Source organism: Haemaphysalis longicornis, unplaced genomic scaffold (assembly GCF_048455015.1).
Source record: "Haemaphysalis longicornis isolate Haplotype H1 unplaced genomic scaffold, Haemaphysalis longicornis Haplotype H1 scaffold_8, whole genome shotgun sequence".
Lineage (NCBI taxonomy): Eukaryota > Metazoa > Arthropoda > Arachnida > Ixodida > Ixodidae > Haemaphysalis > Haemaphysalis longicornis.
The window spans coordinates 37,170,502-37,193,675 of record NW_027526445.1 but is presented as its reverse complement, the minus strand read 5'-3'; the positions used below and the strand labels follow the sequence as shown (position 1 = coordinate 37,193,675).

The window sequence follows — 23,174 nt, the reverse complement described above, 5'->3', positions numbered from 1 at the left end:
CTATTACCCCTTTACTGGCATAACGCGACGTTATGCCAGTCATCAACTGTTCATTGGAGATGCTCTTGAGCGAAAACGAGTCTTTTTGCTCTTGCATTGTCAGAGAGTAGGGGTTTCTGCGCAGCAATCCTGTTTCTAATCCCTGGTTCTCTTAGTCGTTGCCTAATAAGTTCATTAGAAATATTTATGCCAAGGACAGCCCTTATCTCACCCGCTGTTATGAAGGGATTGTGACACACACAGGAAACAATCTGCAAGTCTTCTTCTTCGGTTGTTTTTTTGGTGAGGCAGCGAGGAGCATCTGCAATCCGGGCTTCGTCCCGGTAGGCACGTATTATTCTTCCCACTGAAGCCTTAGCCACTCCAGTTTCTTGAGCGATTTTCTTCTGTGCTAAGCCACTCATTGACATTCCTATAATTTTGAGTCTTTTCGCTTGAGGTATCCGGGGTGGCATTTCGTTAATGGCCGAAAAATGCTGCGAGCACAACCTGCATAGCAGCTTCACTGATCATAGGTTCACAGAGGCCTTATAGTTTCGCAGCCACATTGAAGATATCAAGCGCGCATACGACTGATACCTGCCCTTAATACACACGAGAAAGCGTTTACGTCACAAAGTAAAAAATGAATAAACCCTATTCTTCAGCTTATCTCATCAGTGAGCATGTTAGACGTATCTTGAAATTTACTCGATTGATTGCTGCAACGTTGATCTTGGGAAAATAAAATAAGAGCAAACCCATTCGCTTTATCACGCTGCCTGGATCGTTTGCAGTGCGCTCATAAGAGGTGACGCACTAAGAAGTAACAGCCTAGCAGACGATGGGCACAACTGAGCGCTGCTTTCTGGGCATGCGCTTAGCCTCAAACAGTTTGCAACTTGGCTCCGTCACATGGCGCTAACGCACCGAAACATCGCCGCTCGCGCATGCCAGTTAAAGATTTGGCTGACTTTACGTCTGTTAAACACATGATCGAGCTACCCATAAGAGATCTGCACTGCGTTTAAATCACTATATTGGCGCAGGGGTCTGGGGTGCCTTTGACCTCGTCTTCTTTCTTGAGACTGCACTCAACCTCGTATCTGACCTGGTCATGGAGGTGATATTGTGCTCACAGGTACGTCGATTACTGCGCCATACAGTGCGGTGCTTCCTCACGCTTGTTTCGGTTCGAATGCAGCATTCGTAATTGCTTATTGCTGTGCTGTATTGTTCGAGAAGAATTACCGACTCGCCCAATATTGCACCTTGCTTAACTACCTTCCGAACGAGCTCGTTCGGCCATTATCTCGGTTACGAAAGCTTGGTAGCCTAGAGTGAATAGACGCCTTGCCACTGTAATGGAAGTAAACGGAACACCTTAGATCAAAAGTTCTCTTATAACAGAGTGAGCAGAGATGTTATCACCCCTTTTTGTATACAAGTTTTTTTTTTTGCTTTTTGCACTGCATGTTAAATTGAATGAACTTTTATTGATGTTCAAAATTCTCACAAAACGGACCAGAGGAGATCTCTGATTTGTTACTGTTGCAGAATGGAACCACCATAACATGTCCCAACAGCTAGGTTTCTTACTGGCGTTTCTATCAACGGTGCGTTTCTTACTGCAAACCTAATCTAAAAGCTGTAGCATTTGCAACGGCTTTAACATGAAGCCACATTTTTGTAGGCAAGCCAGCGCCGTGGGCTACACAGCCCACGGGCCGCTGCGTACCCTACGAAAAAACGTTATTTTCTGGGAGGTAAAACTGTTCTGGAGACGTGAGCAAAGGTGCTTTTGCATCCTTAGGAAGGTAGGGCTGCCATGCAACATTACTCCTCTATAGAGACCGGCGGCGCAGATGCAGTCGTTAAACGAAGGAATTACGGCCACGTATCGGCCATAAAAGGGCATTGTTAAAATGAAGTAATTACAGTCACTTATTGCCCATAAGAGGTGTAAAATCTTCTCCCATAGCACACCTCTTTAAAGGGTGTTGGGTAAAGAAATAGGAGTGTGAAGATGAAAATCAGGTGGATTTGAACAACCCCCAAAACAATGTGAAGCTTATGAACATCCTAAAATAAGGGTTTGGGGTTCCTGGCACCATAATGTAAGAAGGTGTGACTACGTGATGTAATGGGGATCAGCTGAGCGTGCTACACGATATATGAATACCTTCCGCGCGTGCAGAAGTATGCACTTTGCGACGAATGAAAACTAGCAGGAAGATCAGCCGAAAACACGCGAGTACTCTGCTTGCTTTTACACACCATTTTCTTTAAGTAGCCAGGAAAGGAGGAAAATACCAGCAATCCAGTTCTCTCGGCGGCCGGCGCGCCTTCCGCTTCCGACAGACCTGCGTTGGGCTGTTAACATCGCTCAGTGCGGTGTGCTCCGCTGCTTAGAACAAAAGTGTTTCTCACCGTGTGCTTTGTTATTGCGGATCTTGCCACTGTTTGGGCTAATGCTGCGATGCCTTTCAAGGCGCAAATGTCGCTTGGTCAGCGCTGTGCGGTGGCGGGTTAGGGAATAACAAGAGAAAACGAGAAAATGCCACCGACAGCGCACATGTGCACGACGCTGCCTAGAGAAAATGCAGCGCGGCGGGGACATGTGTTCGCTGCAACAATTCCCAACGGACACCGAGGTGAGATATCGGTTGACGCTGTTTATAAACCGCAACGACTTTGTACCAACGATGAACTCTAAGATTTTTTCAGTGCACTTCTTGGGCGGCAAGCAGATGGAGCAAAATCCACGTATCACAAGCAAAGCTGCAACCGGGGCGACAAAAGGGAACCCCCTGAAATGTTCCCCGCACGGGACACCTTGAGTAATCTTGGTGATGGTGTTGGCGACACCACGGACCCCGAGCCCCCAAACAAAAGCTGTAGTCAACCGTGGCGATGTGTTTATGGGTGGAGGGTGAGAAACCATGAACGGTGGCCGACGGAGTCGTGGTCACGCTCCGGCGGATGGGCTGCCTGTCTGTTTACCAGGCAGGGAGCTCCGGGTCGTCTTTGACCATTAGTGTAAAGTCAAAAACGAAAGTACCCCCAACCCCTGCTTTATATTACGGTGCATGGTGTTATCTAAATCCCTTCTTCCAAATGATCGGTCTCCGAAAAGGGCCCGCACCGAAGCAATCATAAAACACCTACCCAACCTTGTTTTCAACAACCCTGACAACATTCCTCGCTTCAAAGTCATGCAGACTGCTGACAGAGCCACCCAATAACTTCGAAATATGTGTTCCTGATCACCAAGTTCATGGAAGGTATGGTTGGAAAGAACTATGACGCAACAAAACTTGCATATGGTGACATGCTTATGGGGGTCAGAACTGAGGAACAATCTGCTAACGTTCTGAAACAGGCAAGCATAGGTGACTTACGGATCACTGCAACACCTCACCGAACCTTCAGCAGCTGCCAAGGTGTGCTCACGGAAACTGAACTCAGAAATGATAGTGAGGCAGATATTCTTGAGGGCTTGCTTTGGCAAGGAGTGACGCATATTAGACCCCCGCACGGGGCACCTTGAGTAATCCTGGTGACGGCGAGTGGCGACACCGCTTACCCCAAGCCCCCCATACTTAAGCTGTTACCTACCGTGGCGAGAAGTTGAAAGGTGAAGGGTTAGAAGCCGTGAACAGTGGCCGTCGGAGCCTTGGTCAAGCTCCGGCCGATGGGCTCCCTGCCTGTCTACCAGAAAGGGAGCTCTGGGACCTCTTTGACTACCAGGGTAAGGTCAAAGAAGAAAGTACCCCCATCCCGTGTTTTTTTCTATGCTGTATGGAAAATTAAAAACCCCCCTCCAAACGTGATCGGTCCCTGAAAAGGGGCCGCACCGAAGTATCTTTTTCCGCATTGCCAGCCTTAACCTTTCCGGAACCGGAAAACTACTTTCGATTTCTTTTTATGGAATCTATCGATACAGCCCATTCTCTTGCCACGACATCAGTTTTCTTGATTGCTAAATACCTTGAAGGCATAATTGGAAAATCTTACAAGGCTAAAAAACAAAGAACTGGTGAGGTTCTTGTCGAGGTAAACAACAAGCAGCAGGCCATAAAGCTTCTTGCTCAGACACGAATGGGTGATCTGGACATCAGGGTCACACCCCACCGGAGTCTCAACAGCTCCCAGGGTGTGATCTCAGAGCCAGATCTGCTGAATGAAAGAGACGCAGACCTCCTTGAGGGATTGAAGGATGAGGGCGTCACGGCCGTGCGCCGCATCAATATCCGCAGAGACGATAAGGAAATCCCAACCAAGCACATAATTTTGACAATCAATCGATCCAAACTTCCTGAACACATCTATGCAGGCTTTATCCGATGTGCAGTTTGTCCCTACATTCCAATCCCGCACCGCTGCTTCAAGTGCCAGCGGTTCGGGCATGACACAAACTCCTGCTGCGGCCAAACAACCTGTGCCAAATGTGCCGCACAGGACCACCCTGCTGATAATTGCAACTCTGCTACTTTCACTAGTGCTAACTGCGGAGGCCCACACGCGGCTTACTCCAGGAAGTGCGAGAAATTTCAACTGGAACAGAAAGTAATCAACATAAAAGTGACAGAGAACATGGCCTACCCAGACGCGCGGAAGAGGTTTGCATGTTGTCCTTTCGGGAGGTACGCCGACACAGCTCGCTGGGGGGCGGAGCGGCGTCTGGTTTCGGCCGGGACCCAGTACTGCGAGTCGGACTTGGTCCGGCCCCCGTCCCCCACGGGGCCATCTCCGGCAGCCCAAGCCACATCCGCACCGCTCACTGAGCCAGCAGCGGCTGTGGTGGCAACCACGTCGGTTGGGGATGCCGCTGCATCCACCGCTTCCTCTCCACCGGCCCAAAGCATACACGAGGGCACGGAGAAGATGGAGACGGAGGCACCCGCGGCAGTTCCCACCCCCGCCGCACCGCCTCTACCACCTGGGGCGCTCCTGACGCTTTCGGCGGTCGCGGCTCCAACGAATGGGACCGGGAAGGGTGCCAAGTCCAAGTCTAGGGTGCCCAGTCCTCTGGGCACCCCCTGGCTTTCAGATGACGATATGGACGTCGAGCCGTTCCGGCATGCAACAGAGCGGAATGAACGGGTTCCGGCGTCCAGCTCAGTATAGAGGGTCAAGATACCCTTTCCGAGAGTCCAAGCCCCGAAAGACCCTACATAAATAGTCACACTCAAGTAGCTCTAACACATCATAATGGGAAGACGAAATATTGTTCAATGGAACTGCAGAGGCCTTCTGAATAATCTTGACGACGTGTATGAGATTCTGCATGCCAATCAGCCAAGTGTAATGTGTGTCCAAGAAACACAGCTGAATTCCAAACACACGAATTTCTCGAATAGTTATGAATGAATGTTTATTTATTTCACAAGAAAGTTTATGACCAGGACAAATAGGTGAAAAGTTGCAATCGTGCAACTTGACGGGCCCTACCGGGCATACAGAAAGGACAGGGATGGCTGCACACACTCTTCTGGCAGTGTGCCCATAATCGCCCGGAAATCCTTAGCCTGCCACCCTGTCACTCTGAACACCATCCTTGAGGCTGTACAACTCGCACAATAATAATCAATAGGTTGATAACGGTATGCTCCATACACATTCCTCAGGATCTTGCACTTTCGAGCTTTGACTTTGAGGCGCTGGTTGGCCAGCTGCCCGAACCATACATCCTTACAGGTGACCTTAATGCACACAGCTCTCTTTAGGGTACTTCTCATACGGATGCCCGAGGTCGCCTGATAAATAAATTCCTTACGTCTTCAGGAACATGCCTTTTCAACAATCAACAGCCTACATACCATAATATAGGACACAACACATACTCACATCTTGACTTGGCTATTGGTTCTGCAGTTCTCTTTCCATGTCTTGAGTGGGGTGTGGGCACGGACCCACATGGTAGTGACCATTTCCCCACTTCATTAACGTATATAGGTAGAGGCCCGAGCAGTCCGTCTTCCCATAAAAGGTTTAATGAATCAAAAGCAAACTTGAGCACACTCACACAAATATCTCAACTACACCACACATCCATAAAACACACGCATGTGGAGGAAGCTTCCCAACTACTCACGGCGCACATCCTCAACGCCGCCGAAACGTCCATTCCCCACATCTCTGTTGCCCTGCGCAACCAGCGGAGGCCGTGGTGGAATGAGGACTGTAGGCGGGAACGAGAGGCCCAGAACAAGGCGTGGGGTATCCTTCTTCCGTACCCCACGTAGAGAAACCTCCTCTTGTTCAAACGCGCCAAGGCGTTTCGAAAACGTGTGCGCCGTGAGGCAAAACGCGATAGTTGGCGTACATTCATAACATCAAATAACTCCTACACAGACAAACGGAAAGTATGGACACGAATACGCAAACTCAAGGGACAACAGACACACAGCCTGCCTCTGGTCAGCACAACAGGGAACACACTCGAAGACCAGGCTGACACACTCGCACAACACTTCCATTACGTTTCTAGTTCAGCACACTACACAAACGCGTTCATGAAACACAAACAAATGGCCGAAAAGAAGCCTATACCAGATAACAATAGGTCAACATCTTCTTATAACTCAGAGTTTTCACTGCATGAGCTGAGGGCTGCTTTGAGCACGAGTAAACCCTCAGCTCCAGGCCCAGACAACATCACATACACAATTATACAACACCTGCACGCAGACGCACTTCTAACACTCCTACACCTATATAACAAGATATGGCCTTCGGGGCACATTCCAAACTCTTGGAAGAAGGCTATAGTTGTAGCTTTCCTGAAGGAAGGAAAGGACCCGTCGTCCCCTTCAAGTTACCGTCCTATTGCCCTGACGAGCTGCCTGTGCAAGCTCTTCGAGAAGATGATCAATCGCGGGCTCGTGTAGTTCCTTGAGTACAACGGTCTTCTCGAGAGCAGCCAGGCAGGCTTCAGGGTGGTGCGATCGACGAACGATCAACTGGTAGCTCTTGACTCGTACATCAAGGATGCCTTCGCGCATAAGCATTATGTTTAACTTTGTTTTTCGACCTTGAGAAGGCATACGACACCGCTTGGCGTTATGGGATCCTTAGTGACCTCAAGTCATTCGGTGTTTCGGGTAACATGTTGAACACTCTTGTTAGTTACTTGTCAGACAGACCGTTCCGAGTAAGAGTTGGATGTGCACTCTCAAAGGTTCACGTGGAAGAAAATGGCGTGCCACCAGGTGGCGTGTTGAGCTGCACTCTCTTCATAGTAAAAATGAACACTCTAGGTAAGGCACTGCCACCTACAATTTCTTATTCTATGTATGTAGATGACGTCCACGTATACTATAAATCATGCAATATGTCAACATGCGAACGTCAATAGTAGCTTGGTGTAAAGAAATTTGCCGACTGGGCAGACAAGAATGGTTTTAAATTGAATCCCGTAAAAACCTCCTGCGTTGTGTTCTCCAGGAAGCGCGGGGTCCATATGGACCCAGACATTACTCTTAATGGAATGTCGCTTCCTGCGAACAAGGAGCAGAAGTTTTTAGGTGTGGTGTTTGACGACAAACTCACATTCATTCCCCCAGATCAAGGAACTTAAGCATAAATGTCTCAAAACAATGAATATCTTTAAGGTTCTCTAACACCAATCATATGGTTCCGATAAAGAACTCCTGCTGCGCTTGTATACTGCTTTGGTTGGGTCTCGATTGGCGTATGGGTTGGGGAGTAAAACAACGTTACGAATGCTTGACGCAGTGCTACACTTTAGGCTTCGTCTCGCCTCCGGTGCTTTCCGCACTAGCCCTGTCGAGAGTCTGCATGTCGAGTGTGATAAGTGGAGCCTTGAGAACCAACGAACGTACAAGGACATGCTTTATGCTTTTAAAATTTCATCACTGAATAATCATCCTTTTTATCCTGTTTTCAACGATACATCAACATCTCTGCTCTTTGTAAACCGCCCATCCGTTCCTCTGCCCTTTTCACTTAAAATGAGAGAGGGAGCCTCGGATCTCAGTGCTTCGTTTTTAGATGTGTACAGGTAATCCTTTTCAAACATTGTACCGCCTTGGCAAGTTCGCCCTGTGTCGTGCGACCTTTCTTTTGTGAAACCTTACAAAAATATGGTACCACGAGCTGCAATGCTGCAGCACTTTCTGTCTTCACAGTTCAAATACACATGTGCAGAATTTCATAGCGATGCTTCTAAAACCTCCAATATGGTGTCGTGCGCTGCTCATGGTCCAAATTTCAATGCAGCCAGAACCATGAGCGTGCACACAACAATTTTTTCAGCTGAAGCGTATGCAATTTTACTGATTTTACGACACATTCTTGAAAATCAAATTCGAAATTCCATCATCTATACATATTCTTTGAGTGTTGTTAGCGCACTGTCATCGCACAAGCCCCCTAAAAACCACATAGTTAATCTTGTATTCAACACTATTACGTCCGTGTATGCACAAAAGTATGAGCTGCTCCTCTGCTGGGTTCCAGTACACGCAGGGATCGCTGGGAACGAGTTGGCAGACGAGAGGGCCGCTGCTGCTGCACTCAGGAACACTGCGGACATAACAACGATACCCTATACATACCTCAAACCACACATAAGACAACACTTGCGCAGAACATGACAAACACACTGGAATGAACAGACAGACAACAAAGTACATTTAATAAAGCCACAATTGGGAAGGTACACAGCTCACTTAAACAACAGACGCACGGAAGTCGCCTTGGGTAGACTGTGGATAGGGCACATCCATGTCACGCATTCCTGTCTGCTGACGGGATCTTCTAGACCCCAGTGCAGCAGTTGCGGAGAGGCCCTATCCGTAGTGCACATACTAATCACATGCAAGGCACTTCACACAACACGACACAAACCTTTCAGAGAACTCTACAGACAACATATCCCCCAACATCCATCGCTGTTTCTAGGTGACGATGCCATGGTTTCCGTGAAAAGTGTGTTTGAGTATTTTTCAGACGTTAATTTTTTACACATCATTTCCCATAACGCATAATCAAATCTGGCCCTATACACCAGCCATCCCCATTGCCGTTAATTGATTTTATTGTTATTCTGGCTTTAGTAGCCACTATTTTTTTAGATACTTGTGTTTGGCGCTCTTTGCCGCAGCTGGCATTGCGCCAGAAAACTCCAAATATCATCATCATCACTCATGTTAGATGCATCACATTGAGGCGTGACGGAAATGAGATAAAAACCAAACATATCATTTCCGCTTTTGATCGTAGTACGCTCGCGAATCTGTCAAAGCCGGGTTTCTCCACTGTCAGATAAGGACGTAAGCCAGAACTCGTGACGTTGCTTCAAATATCAAAGGTACGGGCGCAGTAGCAACAACTGTCGAAGGCAAAACACATCTGCAAAATGCTCGAAGCGCTACCACCAGATAGATTAGTGTAATGCGACACAATTTCACTCTGTTAACAGTGAAGGACCGCAAGCCGCGTACTCCCATTCTAACAAAAAATTTCAAAATGAGAAAGAACCTTGTCTTACCCATAAGCTTGGAAAAGACATTCGATGCTTCCATCTGGAAGTTACGCTGACGCTGCGCACCGGGGTGTGGGGCGGCGTCAGGTTTCGGTGGCGACCCAGTGCAGCAACGGTGACCTGGTGCCACCCCTGCACCCCACTGGACTTGCTTCTGCTGCTTAAAATGTTGTACTACAGCATGTGGCTTCCACTGCGGCTGATGTGTTAACAAACACCGTAGGTGGAGACGGCTTTCCTTCCGCTCCTGCTACGCTGTCGCCCTTGGGGAAAATGGGCAGCGAGGTGGGCAGCCTTGCATCCACATCTACGCGCAAAACACCGCTACAGCCGCCATTTGCCCACGCGGCAAAAACGAGTGGCGCTCCCCGAGGTCCACGGCAAAAGGAGAGAGATCCTGCATTTACTCCTTTCCCGTCGGATTAAGAGATAGATGTCACACCCACGCCAGTTCGGCCAGCTCTTCAGCCAAGTGAACAGCATGGCAACATCGGCTGTGGGGAAAAAACAGCTCCGCGCATAACTGGCCCTAACGCAGGTTTAGTAACATAGATAGCACCACCCGTCTGCAATACACAGATACACGCTGCACTCTCTCTTTCAACACTTATGGTAGTACAATGCATTACACAATGGAGCTGCAGGGGCTTATTGAAAAACTTGGATTACATATACGAAATTATTAAAAAAACCAATCAACCATTTTATGTCTTAAGGAAACGCGCTTACAATCAAAACAAACAAACTTTCTGAAGCGCTCTTCTGTGTTTAGGAAAGATAGGGACGACTGTTCTCATTCTTCTGGTGGTGTAGTTATAGGTATACAACATTCTATTCCCTGTCAATTTGTTCCTTTGAACACAACCCGCGAAGTGGTTGCTGTACGTGTAATAATCGCCGATACGTGAATAGCAATAACTTCAATATCTATTCCTCCTGACTTTCGCCTTTGTAGTCCAGAATTTGAATCTCCAATTAAACAGCTACCGGACCCATTCCTACTGGTGGGCGACTTTAATGCCCAAAGTAAACTGTGGGGATCTGAACGGTAAGATGGCCGGGGCCGTTTAATTGAAAGATTCTTACTGTTATCTGGTGCCTGTATATTTATTAAAAAGAAACTAACATACTACAGCACAACCCATGACACCTACTCACACATCGACTTAACAATAGGTTCATCCATTCTCTTTCCTTCGTTCGAATGGAATGTGGATTCCAACCCTTATGGAAGTGACCACTTCCCTGTCACTCTTAAGTGTCTAGATACACACTCTGACAGTTCCATTTACCATACAAGGTTGAATAAAACCCGTGCAGACTGGGTGGTTTTTAAGAAAAGGTCACAGCTCTCCTACCCATTCATAAAACACTTATAGATCGATGAAGCTTGTAGAATTGGTACCGCCCACAATATAGAGGCTGCCAAGAGTTGAATCCCTCAAACCTCCGGTACTCCTCAAAATCCCAGAAGGCCTTGGTGGAATGAGAAGTGTCGAAACGCACGCAAAGCGCAAAACAGGGCCTGGGGTAACCTCCGAAGGTACCCAACGGCACAGAATCTTATTGCGTTCAAGCGTGTCAAGGCAGTTGGAAGGCGTATTCGCCGAGAAGCCAAAACCAACTGCTAGAGAGCTTTGCGGGTTCAAATAACTCTTACACCGACACATGCAAGGTGTGGAAACGAATAAGAAAGTTCAAAGGGCACAAAACAACCTTAACCTTTGTTAGCACCACTGATAACACATCAGAAGACCAGACAAATATACTAGCTTACTTACAGACATACAAACATACAAATATACAAACATACTTATATCAAGCTCTTCATATTACACAGACAGATTTATGCGCCACAAGACTCTTACAACTGTCCACTTTCTATCCACGAGTTAACGTTGCCTAGGCGACTTGTAATACATCACCACCAGTCCAGACCAAATCACCTAAACAATGATTCAACACCTTCTTGCAGACACCCTCAAAACACTCCTTTATTTGTTTAGCAAGATATGGAGTGCAGGACACCTTCTGCTTTTCCACAGTTCGAGAAAGAAGCATTTCCGGGAACTGTACAGTAAACGATTCCACTTCATCCATCATTGTTTTTAGTCATTCCTAGTAAACGTCTCTTTGCTTACTTTGGATTTTTAAAAGGCATCTCATACCACATATGATATCATGGCCCCTCAGTGGGGTAGCTTTGATTGAACATTCACTCTTTACGCTAACTTCATAATCATCTGGCTCACTCCAGAGTTTGTTTTTAAATACGGGGCTGTATACACCCCGCCGTAAACTACCACAATTCTATTTGACTTAAAATTTTACACCAGAAACGACACAAGCATTGTGCTGGCACTCTTTGACCTTCGTTGCCCTTGCGCCAGAAAACAAAGAAATATCATCATCATCACTCCTGAAATGTTAGAAGTAATTTTATCCTTTACCATACAACGTTTATTAATTCATTGATTATGGAGATTAACGCGCCGACCCTTCACAAGCGATGAGGCGCGCGCCGTAGTGGCGGGCTCCGGATTAACTTTGACCACCTGGGGTTCGTTCACGTGCGCCGATACATTACAATTACTTCTGGTTCCTTGAAGTCAATTTAAAGTAACGTATGTTGTTTGGTCGTTATAACCGATTGGAATTAATCCCCTTTTCATCCAATATAACATTTAAAATGACGGTGTTTTGTTTACATTTTTCAGGCGAACGCATTACGCTTACAAAATACGAAAGGATAATTTTCTCCATCGTTCACTGCTGGTCGACAGCATCGATAGCAAGAAAAGCAGGAAGCACAATGTGGAAATCCAGCTCGAGCATGTGAACGCGTCATTTGGAAAATAGTTCAACTTTTTCACAACGCGGTCAAAGGAAAATTTCTCAACCTTTTGCGTTATCACGGAATCTAAAGTACTACAATTACAAAACAGCCACTGATGATCGCGTAAAGCATTCATGGTGCAAGAAGAGGGTCCATGAAAATGGGCTTCCAGCGACAGGGCACCAGCGCTGCGCAGAGTTAGGCCAATCATGATCAAAATTTGGAAGAAAAGTAATTCGATTTGTTGTGCGGTCGTGTTATTTTTTCGCCCAGGAAAATAGGCAGCCCGGACAAGAGCCCTCCTGGACATAGGAGGCTCACCACACCCTTCTACCAATCCCTTTGACTCATTAAACATTTTGCTACCACCACCACCACCAGGAAATTTTGTTTCCTCAGTAACCGTGCTAAGTCTAGTTCAGAAATATTATATTGTATGACAACAGCGTGGATATCGCCTTATCGAAAGTTCATCGCGAGCGCGGGTCAGCGTGATCCACAGGCTGTGCGCGCTCCGCATTCGACGTCCAAGCTTCCGTAGAGATGACTAACCGGTGAACATAAAAAGCATGGTTGCATTTAAAATACGCATTACTCCCCGTTATCGATGTTTATATCAGTCGGCGCCATACCGGTAGCGTTTGCACCCCGGAACTGCGGAGAGCGCCACCGGCCCCACCACTGCTACTGATGCTCGCAACAGCCACGGTCGGCATCTTGCGCTCTGGCAGCGAATTAGGACATACAATCCGGCCGCAGTTGGTGAAAACAAAACGGAACACACACACACACACACACACACACACACAAACACACACACACACACACACACACACGCACGCACTGCAACCGATAACTGCAACACGCACTGCAACACACGTAACGCCAAACCACTAAGGATCGCTCGGTAATGCACGGGCACCGAACAGACGCACGGGAAGAACGGAGAACTCAACAGCCCACCGCGGCGGTTTCGGCGTTCGCTTCATCGACGGCGCCAGCGTCTAGCCAGAAAAAGCTTAAGGCGGCGCCCACCTATAGCAAGGAAAATTGGTGTTTTGGCGGTGAGATCTTTGAGTGGCGCCACCTGGCTCTGACGTCGGCCTAGGGATTCGCGCCGCTGTCGTCTGCTACACTCCGCTTGTGAGGGGCAACAGTGCCTGGGCTAGAAATCACCCGCTTCGTTTCTGTAGTGCGTTAAAAAGCGTATTTCTAGACACTCAGTTATTTTGACAGCTTCTGACGAATCTGAATAATTTGAAGCTGTATCTCCAACAAGTTTGCAACACACGAAGAGATAGAGAACAACTTTCTTCACGGTATCGGTCAGAAGATCGTGTGTAACTCGTCCTTTCTTGCTTATTCGCGAGGATCAGTGATCAGAGCTTCTCGATAAGTATTCAAAATGCGTAGGCTTCCCTGCAGTATTTTTGAGATGCTCCTTTGAAGACTCAACAGCCTAATACTACGTATCAAGCAGCGGCCTCTACACGCTCATCGCACAGCAGGAAATAAAGCGGCTTTCTACTGTTTCTTTCGTTGTTGTCTTGTATCGGGTTAATGTTTCTTGCTTTTTTTTTTCTGCCCGACGCATTAATTTTTCTGCGCCGTCACCAACTTCTTATTAGTAGGTTTCGGGATATTTGGGAGCCTCACAAAGGTCGTGTGGATATTTCCTTCATTTTGTTTGGCATACATTCCCTTCTTCACAAATTGGCTTTCATTACGGCTCCGTGCAAGAAGGTGCATATCCGCAGCGTGCTTTGTTTATTCACATGCAAATAGAATGAGAAGGTTTGTGCTACGCGACCGCGATCGCGCCCTAAACAACGTGGTCCACAGTACTCGAAGGCGGCTTTTGTGCTCGGAATTTCTATCATAATTATATCGTTATCATAACGAACTGACTCTCAACTCGAACAATGATGACATGATTACGGTGTTGAAGGTATGATATACTCGCTAAATAACGTAATAAATAGTATACGTGCATATATTACAAGACTCGAAACCGAAGCATTCCAAGTAGCTCTTTATTGCTTTTTAACCCTTCCAGGCGCGAAAAACAAATCATATTCTACACGGGATGGCGTTCTATGATTTGAAGAAAATTACTTTATTCTCTTGTCCTGGACTGAGGACCCGGCCCACTATCCAGATCGATTTAATTGCTAAACAAAGTTTTCCCCTCCTCTCCTTACTCTTCCTCCTTCTCTTGAGTGCAGTTTTCCTATAACGCATATCCGAATATCGGGAAGATATGGCTGTGCAAAATGTTGCGAAATATACCTCCAGGTCTTAACAAACATATATGTGTTACTATAAAGTTAATGAAGACGTGACTAATTTTGCTCAATAAACCTCCATACAGGTTAGATGACTGGTATAGAATCAGCAGGCTCGTATATACACACTGGGTTATTTGGAACTCAACCTACAGTTTTTCCAGTCTATAGTGCATGTCGGCAAACTTTCATGCCTTGACAACGTAAAGTGATGTGACAAAAGCGTTCAAGTGTTCGGCAAGGTTGCAAAAACTGTTTTACCTTACATATGATTACCGGGAATCGTGATGCCTTCTGCCAAAGCCGACAGCCATGAAGGCCTAGAATTTGTTTTGGTCTTCCATTTTCGCGGTTGTCAGTTATTAGCAGCTGACTGTTCTATTAGTTCGAATGCTTACATGAGAAGCTGACGCCTAGCTCCAACTCTTCGCGCTCCGCACAGGACCGGCTTCGCAAGGAATGGGTTGGTGCCGGCAATGTTTCTCCTGTAGCGGTATCCAAAACTATACTTTAATTAACACCATGAGCTAGTGTATGCCATTTTAAGCCTATTATTATGATAAAAAGTTACCCACACGCGAATTCTGGTGTGGACAAGCATCAGACGTTGACCGAGCCAACCGAGCGCAAAAAAATACAGCAGGGAGAGCGATCCTGAGTGAAGCAGACGACAAATGCGAGAATCCCTAAGCTGACGTCACGGAGGCGCGCTTCGCAGCGCCGCCTGTGTTCGCGCTCACCGCTAATAGCCAGGAGAAGAAAACGATTTGCCAGAGTCGGTGCGCTTGTGGCCAAAATGAAACAATTAGGCGCTAATTTTATAATTAGACTGATTACGGTCAGCATAGAGAAGTCAGCCTGCAGATTTCAAAAAAAACGTTTTATAATAATGCAAAGCTGCAAAGCCCTGAGTACGTTAAATATGACCTGCCAAAGATCTGTTCCACACCCTGTCATACCTCGAAGGGGTTTTATTGCTTCCCCACCCTTTTCTCTACGTAAACAGGTGTTTGCACAAAGAAGACAACAGCAAAAACAACAAAAGCAGGTGTAACCAAACTGCAACTCTTATCACTGTTTTTAGAGTGAACTAGAATGATAAGTGTAGTGTGTGCATTCATATTTATTTTAACAGCGAAGCTGTTTAGCTAATCGCAATTTGTCGTGTCCGCAGTTAAAAATACCTAGAAATTGCCGAGCACGCATGTGGGGGTGGGCCTCGCGGCGAGCGCCCGGCCGCAAACAAAACCAAGAAAATGCCTAGCGCGCGTGTGTGTGCGCCTCGCGACGACCGCCCAAGGTCCCCGCCTCACGTTCGTCAAGTCAAGCATACCCACTTAGAGAGATTGGACATGATTGCGGCAATAGCCCGGCAGTTAACAAAATCAAGAAAATGCCGAACGCTCATGTGTGCATACCTCGCGGCGACGGCCCAGCGTCCCTGGCACACGCTTGTAAATCCACGCAAACGCTTAGGGAGATTGGCCAAGATTAGCATAGAAAAAGAAACTCCAGCGTTCACCGTAATCGTGGAAACACTTGTTCGGAACGAGAAAGACACGTCGTTGCGTACGTCCCTCCAAGGCGATATCCTATGAGTACCACTTCCAAAAAATGAAAGAAGCGCGCACTTATAGCAACAATGATGGAGTAAAGGTCGTTGCGGCAGCGAAGAAGAAGCGAATCAGCTGCTATCGTGGACTTAATCCTTCCTGATGGTCGTTAAGGTTGCGTAAAGCTTCGCTACCTTCAAGTCTTAGGCGTTACTGTGAGCTGCCTTCATTTTTTAGGCCAATAAAATGTTGTTGTGAATACCAGCAACCGACTCAGTAAAAATTGTGTTGTCATTCTAGTTGCTTTATTTAGGACACATTTTTTAAGTGTCATGAGTACTAACAATAAAAAAATGTTGAGTCGGCTAACGCTGGTTTTTGTGCTGTATTATTATCGGAAAACAACTGTTTATAGCATAACAATACCTTCATCCTTATGTGCAGGCAGCCGCACTGCTTCGAAACTAAAAGCTACGGGGGGGGGGGGGGGGCGCAGGGTAGAGCTGAACACGTTCCATGAGGGGTGGGAAGGATGCTTTGTACGCCAAAGTGATCAAAAGTATATGCTTGAGGTAATTCATTCACAAGCGAACATCCACTTCACGCCTTTTAGACAGCATACAGTAAAGCAAGGGTTTTATGTCGGCCACCTTCCTTTTAGCTGCACAGAGTGGGTGTAATTACACCCATTACACCCAAAATTGGAGTATTGGTAGCTACATAAAACGGGTGTTACCATCTGTCACGAGTCCAATCCCACCTATAAGACATATGTTTAGAGCATTAGGGGCGTTTAGAGGGAAGCAAGCATTGTTCGTCTTCGATGGTGTGCCGCAAAAGGTTCTCGTGCGCTCTTTCCGTTTCAGAGGTCAATTCACCTTTCGGGCGTGAGGCAAGAACAAGATAAGCTCAGTGTGCTTGTCCTACAGTAAAGTACAGCAGGAGCCGCATTTGGTTTCCAGAATGCAAGCCGAACTTTTTTTGCGTTAACAGGGACACATTCTTCTCGGCGCGGGGGAGGGGCGTGCAGGTTTGCGTACTGTGTCCGTCACGGTGCTTTCATTGCAGGTATCAATGCTCCATCGTGCGCCTATCACAGACATCTAAAAAATTATCTGGCCAGTTCGGAAGTTGTGAGGACGGAAACCGCCATAACATAGGGCGAATCAAACCACTTGGACGCTAACGTACACCGGTTACCATTACGGGTTTATTTTTCTGTTCAGTTTCTTAATGGTGTGTTTTTCATGAAAGAAAAGGAAGAAGGATTTCTCATGACGGAGATTACGGAGCAAACCTCCGTCATGAAACAGACAAAGCAAATGAAACAAACAAGAAATGAAACAAGAAATCAAAGCAAACCAACACAAAGCATATGAAACAGGCTCTCGCTGCTACTTAGCAGTGTCCGCGGCCAGAGGACAGTTAGCCGACTAAAATATTTTCTTATTTAATTATTTTATTAATTATTTTTTTAAATTTATTTATTCATTGATTCGTGTATTTTATTTGTCAAATTACTTAGCATGGTAGGGCAATACACACATTTGAAATGCCCGGAATACAAGCGCTACTTTCATCCACTGAAAAAAAAACACGAAATTAATCCTTTTTGTTTTTTTACATTGAAAGCGCAGATCCACATGTCAAACAAAATAGCGGGCGTCAAATTACCAGCGAATTTTTTGAAACAGAGGAACAAACGTAAGCAAATTAAATCCAGCATGAACGTCGTAAACAGAAATTTGCAATTATATTTAATCGGAATGCATTAAAGAACAACACAGCGAGACATTTTAGTGCAGCATTCTAGGCACAATATGTACTCTATAATGAGGAAATACGAATAACAGCTAGAGTTACTAAGAAACCATATGGGAGCACACGTTGGATATTGCCGCGAACCATGCATTGGGTTTGTTCCACCAGATGTCACGTAGCCAAGGACGAAGCAGTTGTTTGGAAAAGAAACAAGTTTATTGGAGCGAACTTGTGCTCCCCTAACAACTGAAAAGAATACATAGGCGGCGAAGCAGTGATCAACAAAGTGACGTACGTGCGTCGGCGAGCGTCGCAGAATCGAATGCCTCGGCGTCTGCTCTGCAGGCTTTTTATCTTTCGGCGCGCGTGGTTCTGGAACCGTCGATTCGCATCGAGAACATTGTAGATGCAAGAAGATTATTCCGGGATGTTCACGTTAGATCGGAATGCTCTCCCTATCTGAACAGATAACACATGCGGCACAGAAAGAAAGAATGGAACACGCGCTTCCCTTGGCACGGAGATAACACAGACCGGCGCAGCCGGGCGGTAAAAGCAAAACACAAATAAACAAACCCAATGCATGGTTCGCGGCAATATATTGGTTCGCTGTGTGCATTTACGTCAGGGTAGTTTTGGTAAACTTGCTTCGTCCAGGCGCCTTTTTGCTAATGTTAGGAATTCTTCCATAGATGCGAAACGTGTAATTGACGAATGCGTACCGTTCTTCTGTATTGTAGCTATTAGAAAGACGGCATATTTGAGGCGATCAATGAGATAATTGCATTATTTAAATGTTAGTCTCCATATGTCGTTTCGACCTCGTTTGTGTTATTCCGAGGTACTTTGAAGAATCAAGGTTTAAACTTGTATGAAGACGTTCACCAGTACCTCTATTGCAATAGACATCCGGAAGGTCACGTGCTCCGTGCACATGCGATCATATGCACACATGACCGGTACCTATGACACTCACGATTTGTTTTCCAGTTTTGAAGCGACAACATGGAATACCGTTCCTGTAGGATCAGTTTTACCGCTTAGCCCAAGATCAACATGTGTCGCAGTAGGTATTATTTTTGGGGTATTTGCGACCAGTAGTGTGTTGATTTAGAAAGCGTGCTTTTGGGGCTTACGTCACGGCACAGCAGCAGCTATCGCGCCGCTATTGGTGTGTTTCGTTTCAGTGCAGAAATAAATTATTCATTGGTGGTTAAAGAAAACCGTAAGTAACGCATATCAGAGACAAGGAACCAGATCTGGTGTAGCGACTAAGTCATGAAGTGTCACTGTGCTGACGGCGGTTGCAGCCTTGGCAATGTTTCCATGCAAGGAGCAAAAGAGTACTCCGTTTATTGCCGCTCTAACGGCGGTCTGATCATTTTCAGTTGGTGTTTCCGATGAAGTCGCACCAACTTCGGAGTTCCATCACTTTATCAGGATCAATCTGCGTTTCTTCATGCTACTTTGACAGCTGATGACGCCAATAGGACGACGTCATTTGTCTAAGCAGGTGTCATCTCAGACTTTCGTTTTTCTACGCGTCCTAAGTTCTCTTGCCCTCAACATTTGCTGCACGTGCATTTAACATCGTATTGCAATGCCAGAGCTTCAGATCTGATTTCCTTAAAGGCAAGGCGTTTTCTTTTGATGCTATACCAGCGACGTAGACAAGCGTCTCTTCTGATGCCTACACTCCCTTCCACGTTTGCATTGTGTTTGTTGCATTCAGGACCCCAGAGGAGCCAAGACGAGGCTTAGGTATTTCCTCGGTTGGAAATGCTTCAGTACGGGACTGTGCTACCTCGCGTCCCTCGTTTTGGCCTATTTCAGAAGCAAGCACGTAAGCAGACCAACGTATTTTCGCTTTTCAATGCATTGCCACCCGTACGCAATGAGGCTGATATCACCAACAGTCAAACTGCACTCTAACGAAGTCTTAACGCATTTTAACCAACTATGACAGCTCTAGATCAAAAGAGAAAGGAATGAATGGAGTTGTACAAAACCCTTTCCCGGAGTTTTCCTATTTGATCCTATATTTTATCCTTATTATTTTAAAACTCTCTTGAACAACGCTCATTCTTTATGCACCTATATTAACTGTTACTATAGCGGGCAGCCTTGTAGCAGTCGCAAAGAAAGTGTTGCGCTGCGCGGAGCTAAAGAGTGGATACAGCAAATGAGAGGATCTTTTACACCACAGGCACGCACAGAACAAGTGCACTAAGGCGGGCTAATGTGTGCACAGTGCCACCTGCAAAATATCAGCGGTTGAAGCAGTGTAGTGAGGGGGAATAGACGTGCAGTCCTGGACAATTGAAATACGAACCGCGGAGCGCACGTCCGAAAATAACGGTGCCGTCACCTGGCAGTGGTCGTGAAAAACGCACGGACATGCGCAGTTGGGATGTCTGGAGGGCGGCTGCGTGTCCAACGGCGATATGTTGCACTTTGCTCGCTGGCATGCTTGCCTTGTCGCAATGCCGCAAGAGCACTGAAAACAATTGTTAGCCACGCGACGCGAGGTGGTATCTGCGGTCACTGTGTGCTCGGCTCAGACGAGCGCTTGCTCGCCGTGGGTGCCCGCGTCACCTTCCCGACACAGCTTTGCATGCGGGGTGCAGTAACGTAAGCGAATAACGATAAACACCTCGCGTCACGCTCCAACCATGCTCAGTGCTGCCAGCTCCGCAGATTTCTACAAGTACTAAGGTGCCTGCCCCACCCTCCTGCCCACCTCAAAAAACGAAAAACGCGGGCCGCCAAAATTATTGCGCAAGGGCAACTGGCCTATAGAGTCGTTGGACCGGCCAATCATCTTTTTTTGTAAATATTATAAGTCTGCCAGTAATTTTCCCAGGCCACACAATGCTTGCAGGTAATGTATATCATTGAAGACGAATTTTGGTGGTATATCTATTGTTTGGTACTAGCACCAAATCCGCGAAATGACTCAGCCATGACTGCGTTAAACGAAGGCGCATTCTTACCAGCCAGCTCATTGTTCAATTTTTGTTCAACTGCTCCACGAACGCAAAACAATGCAGTGCTATCAAAAGTAAGGCGGTATGCAATTATTTTGGCTTCATATCTGTGAGGGTGTTTTGTTCAGAAAAGCATGATGAGCTCAACAGTATGCCCTATGAGAGAGCGCACGCGTTTGCCACGCAAGGACTGGCCGCAGCATTAACAATTACACGCCGCCTTGCTCTCAATGCGACCAACACATTCAGCTGCAGCGGCGCTGATACTTTCAGTGCTTGCAGCGCTCTATCGGCATGGCGACAAGGCAAGCAAGCGAGTGCTGAGAGGGCGACATATCGTAGTGGGGCATGCAACCTCACACCCGACGTGTCAACTGCGCATGTCCGGGCGTTTTCCACGGCCAATGCCATGTGGCGGCACCGGTATCTTCGGCCGTGCTCTCCGCGGTTTGTATTTGAATTGTCCATGACTGTAGACGGCGATGCCTACAAACGGACCTTTCATTTGAGCAAGGAGCGCATATATACGCCGGGAAGGCAAAAATTCAAGACATACCCACCCTGTCAATATGGATTACCAGTGGAGCCGCATAGCCCCCCCCCCCCCCCCCCCACTTCCGCGCGTGGCCGCGTGCAGTATCTGTTTGTCATTAAGAGCCGTGGCAGAAGGCCACCTAGTAAGGCACACTTGCGAACACTGTGGACGTTGCAGGTAAAAGTTTACAGATAGTATGATAATGTACGTTAGCTGTCATTCAAGGTTGGGTTCAGGGATGAGGTGAGGATAGGTATGGTTTGGTTGAACATTAAATTTAGAGACATATAGGGACGGGGCAAACTAAGGTTTAAGGTTAGGTTTAGGCATCGATTTAGAAGGATTAGAGTAGGTTTGAATTATCCTTAATTTATCTCAAAAAATCCTAATCTATTTTGACCCGCCAGCATCTACCTCATTCGACTTAATTAATTTTTATATACCTTATTTCACCTTATTCTGGTTACGTCCAACCAAATATGCCTTAATCTGCCTTAAACCAACTGAAGTCGACCTATATTCATCTGAATTCATTGTAATCCACCTTAATCAACCTCACTCCAATTTATTTTATATCGCTCCATCTTATTCTACCGACTTTACCATGATCTACCCTCATTGATTCTAATTCATGCTATTCCTTTTGAATGTATCTTAATAATTGTAGTCTATACTCAACCACCTCAAGCCTTTTTAATGAGATTATTCTTCCTCAGTAAATACTAATTCGTCTTCATCGCATTGCAGTACTAATACCCTAAATTCATCTTAATACACCCTAAAGTTTTATACTTCTCAATTCACATGCCACTACTTCGTTCTATCACTTTAGGTTAACTTATGTTAACTTATCTCAATTCAGGTCATTACTGCGAAAACCATAAGTTCCCCTTTCTGCTAGATTTATTGCCCTTCCATTCAGTGAAAATGGATAACTTGCGACGCGGAGTGCACGAAACAAATTACGCTTGTTTGCTAGAAAGTATACTTTCTAGCCATTTATTTGAATGAAACTTGCAAGGCCTTGAGATTTATTCTGGCAAACAAACATGGGGCTGTGTGTTTCCCTCCCGCACCGTAGACATCTTTCTGTCAGTGTAACACACAACCTAATCCGCTCGACCAGTGAAGACACCAGACTGGTCACATTCGGCTGTTTGACGTCAACGTGAAAGCCTCCCGCCAGCAGAACAGACATGTCATCAGTGAGGGCATAAAACCTATAGGTAGCAATCCCATAACAGTTTGGTGGCCGATTTCTTCTCTTGGCAAATCCGAAAATCGCCATGACAGTGCTTCACGTGTCAGCCAATGCGTCCGCACATTGCTAAAAAAATCAGGCCCCGGCGTCGGTCGCCTGCGCCGTTACTACCTGATTCTCGGCCGTGGTGTGAAAGTCAAGAGATATGAATAATCGCAGTGACATTGTGTGGTTATGCCGTACTTGCTAATGAGAACTGTGCATCGCCACTGGAGAATCGAGCCGTGGTGGCGAAAGGGAGCGGGACTGCCACAAAATGCCTATGCTGCAGTGTAGTTTCCTGCGAATACGGATATCAACAAGTGTGCGCCCGCACCTTGCCCATGGTAGAGTCGTTCCGTACAAAAGCCAAACAATGCTTCCGAAGAAATTAAGAATGTTCCCGCGCGCTTCGACTTCAATACGACGGAAGCGTAGCAGTGCGGGCATTGTTAGCTGTCAGACTAGTGACATCCATCGGCAAGCG

At 46.5% G+C, this 23,174-nt stretch overlaps 1 protein-coding gene across 2 annotated transcripts in view; it reads left to right on the top strand.

Moving 5' to 3' along the window:
• Positions 1 to 996: 996 nt before the first annotated feature.
• The window catches only part of LOC144149587 (uncharacterized), a 41,034-nt gene continuing 18,856 nt past the window's right edge, over positions 997 to 23,174 (top strand). Inside the window, exons 1-2 of one of the 2 annotated variants that reach the window (XM_077681226.1) lie at positions 997 to 1,120; positions 19,658 to 19,768. In XM_077681226.1, coding sequence (XP_077537352.1) covers positions 1,097 to 1,120; positions 19,658 to 19,768 — 135 coding nt within the window. In that variant the 5' untranslated portion in view covers positions 997 to 1,096. Of the gene's footprint in view, positions 1,121 to 18,868; positions 18,992 to 19,657; positions 19,769 to 23,174 lie in introns of those variants that run through there. The other variant, XM_077681225.1, reaches the window with a different exon arrangement.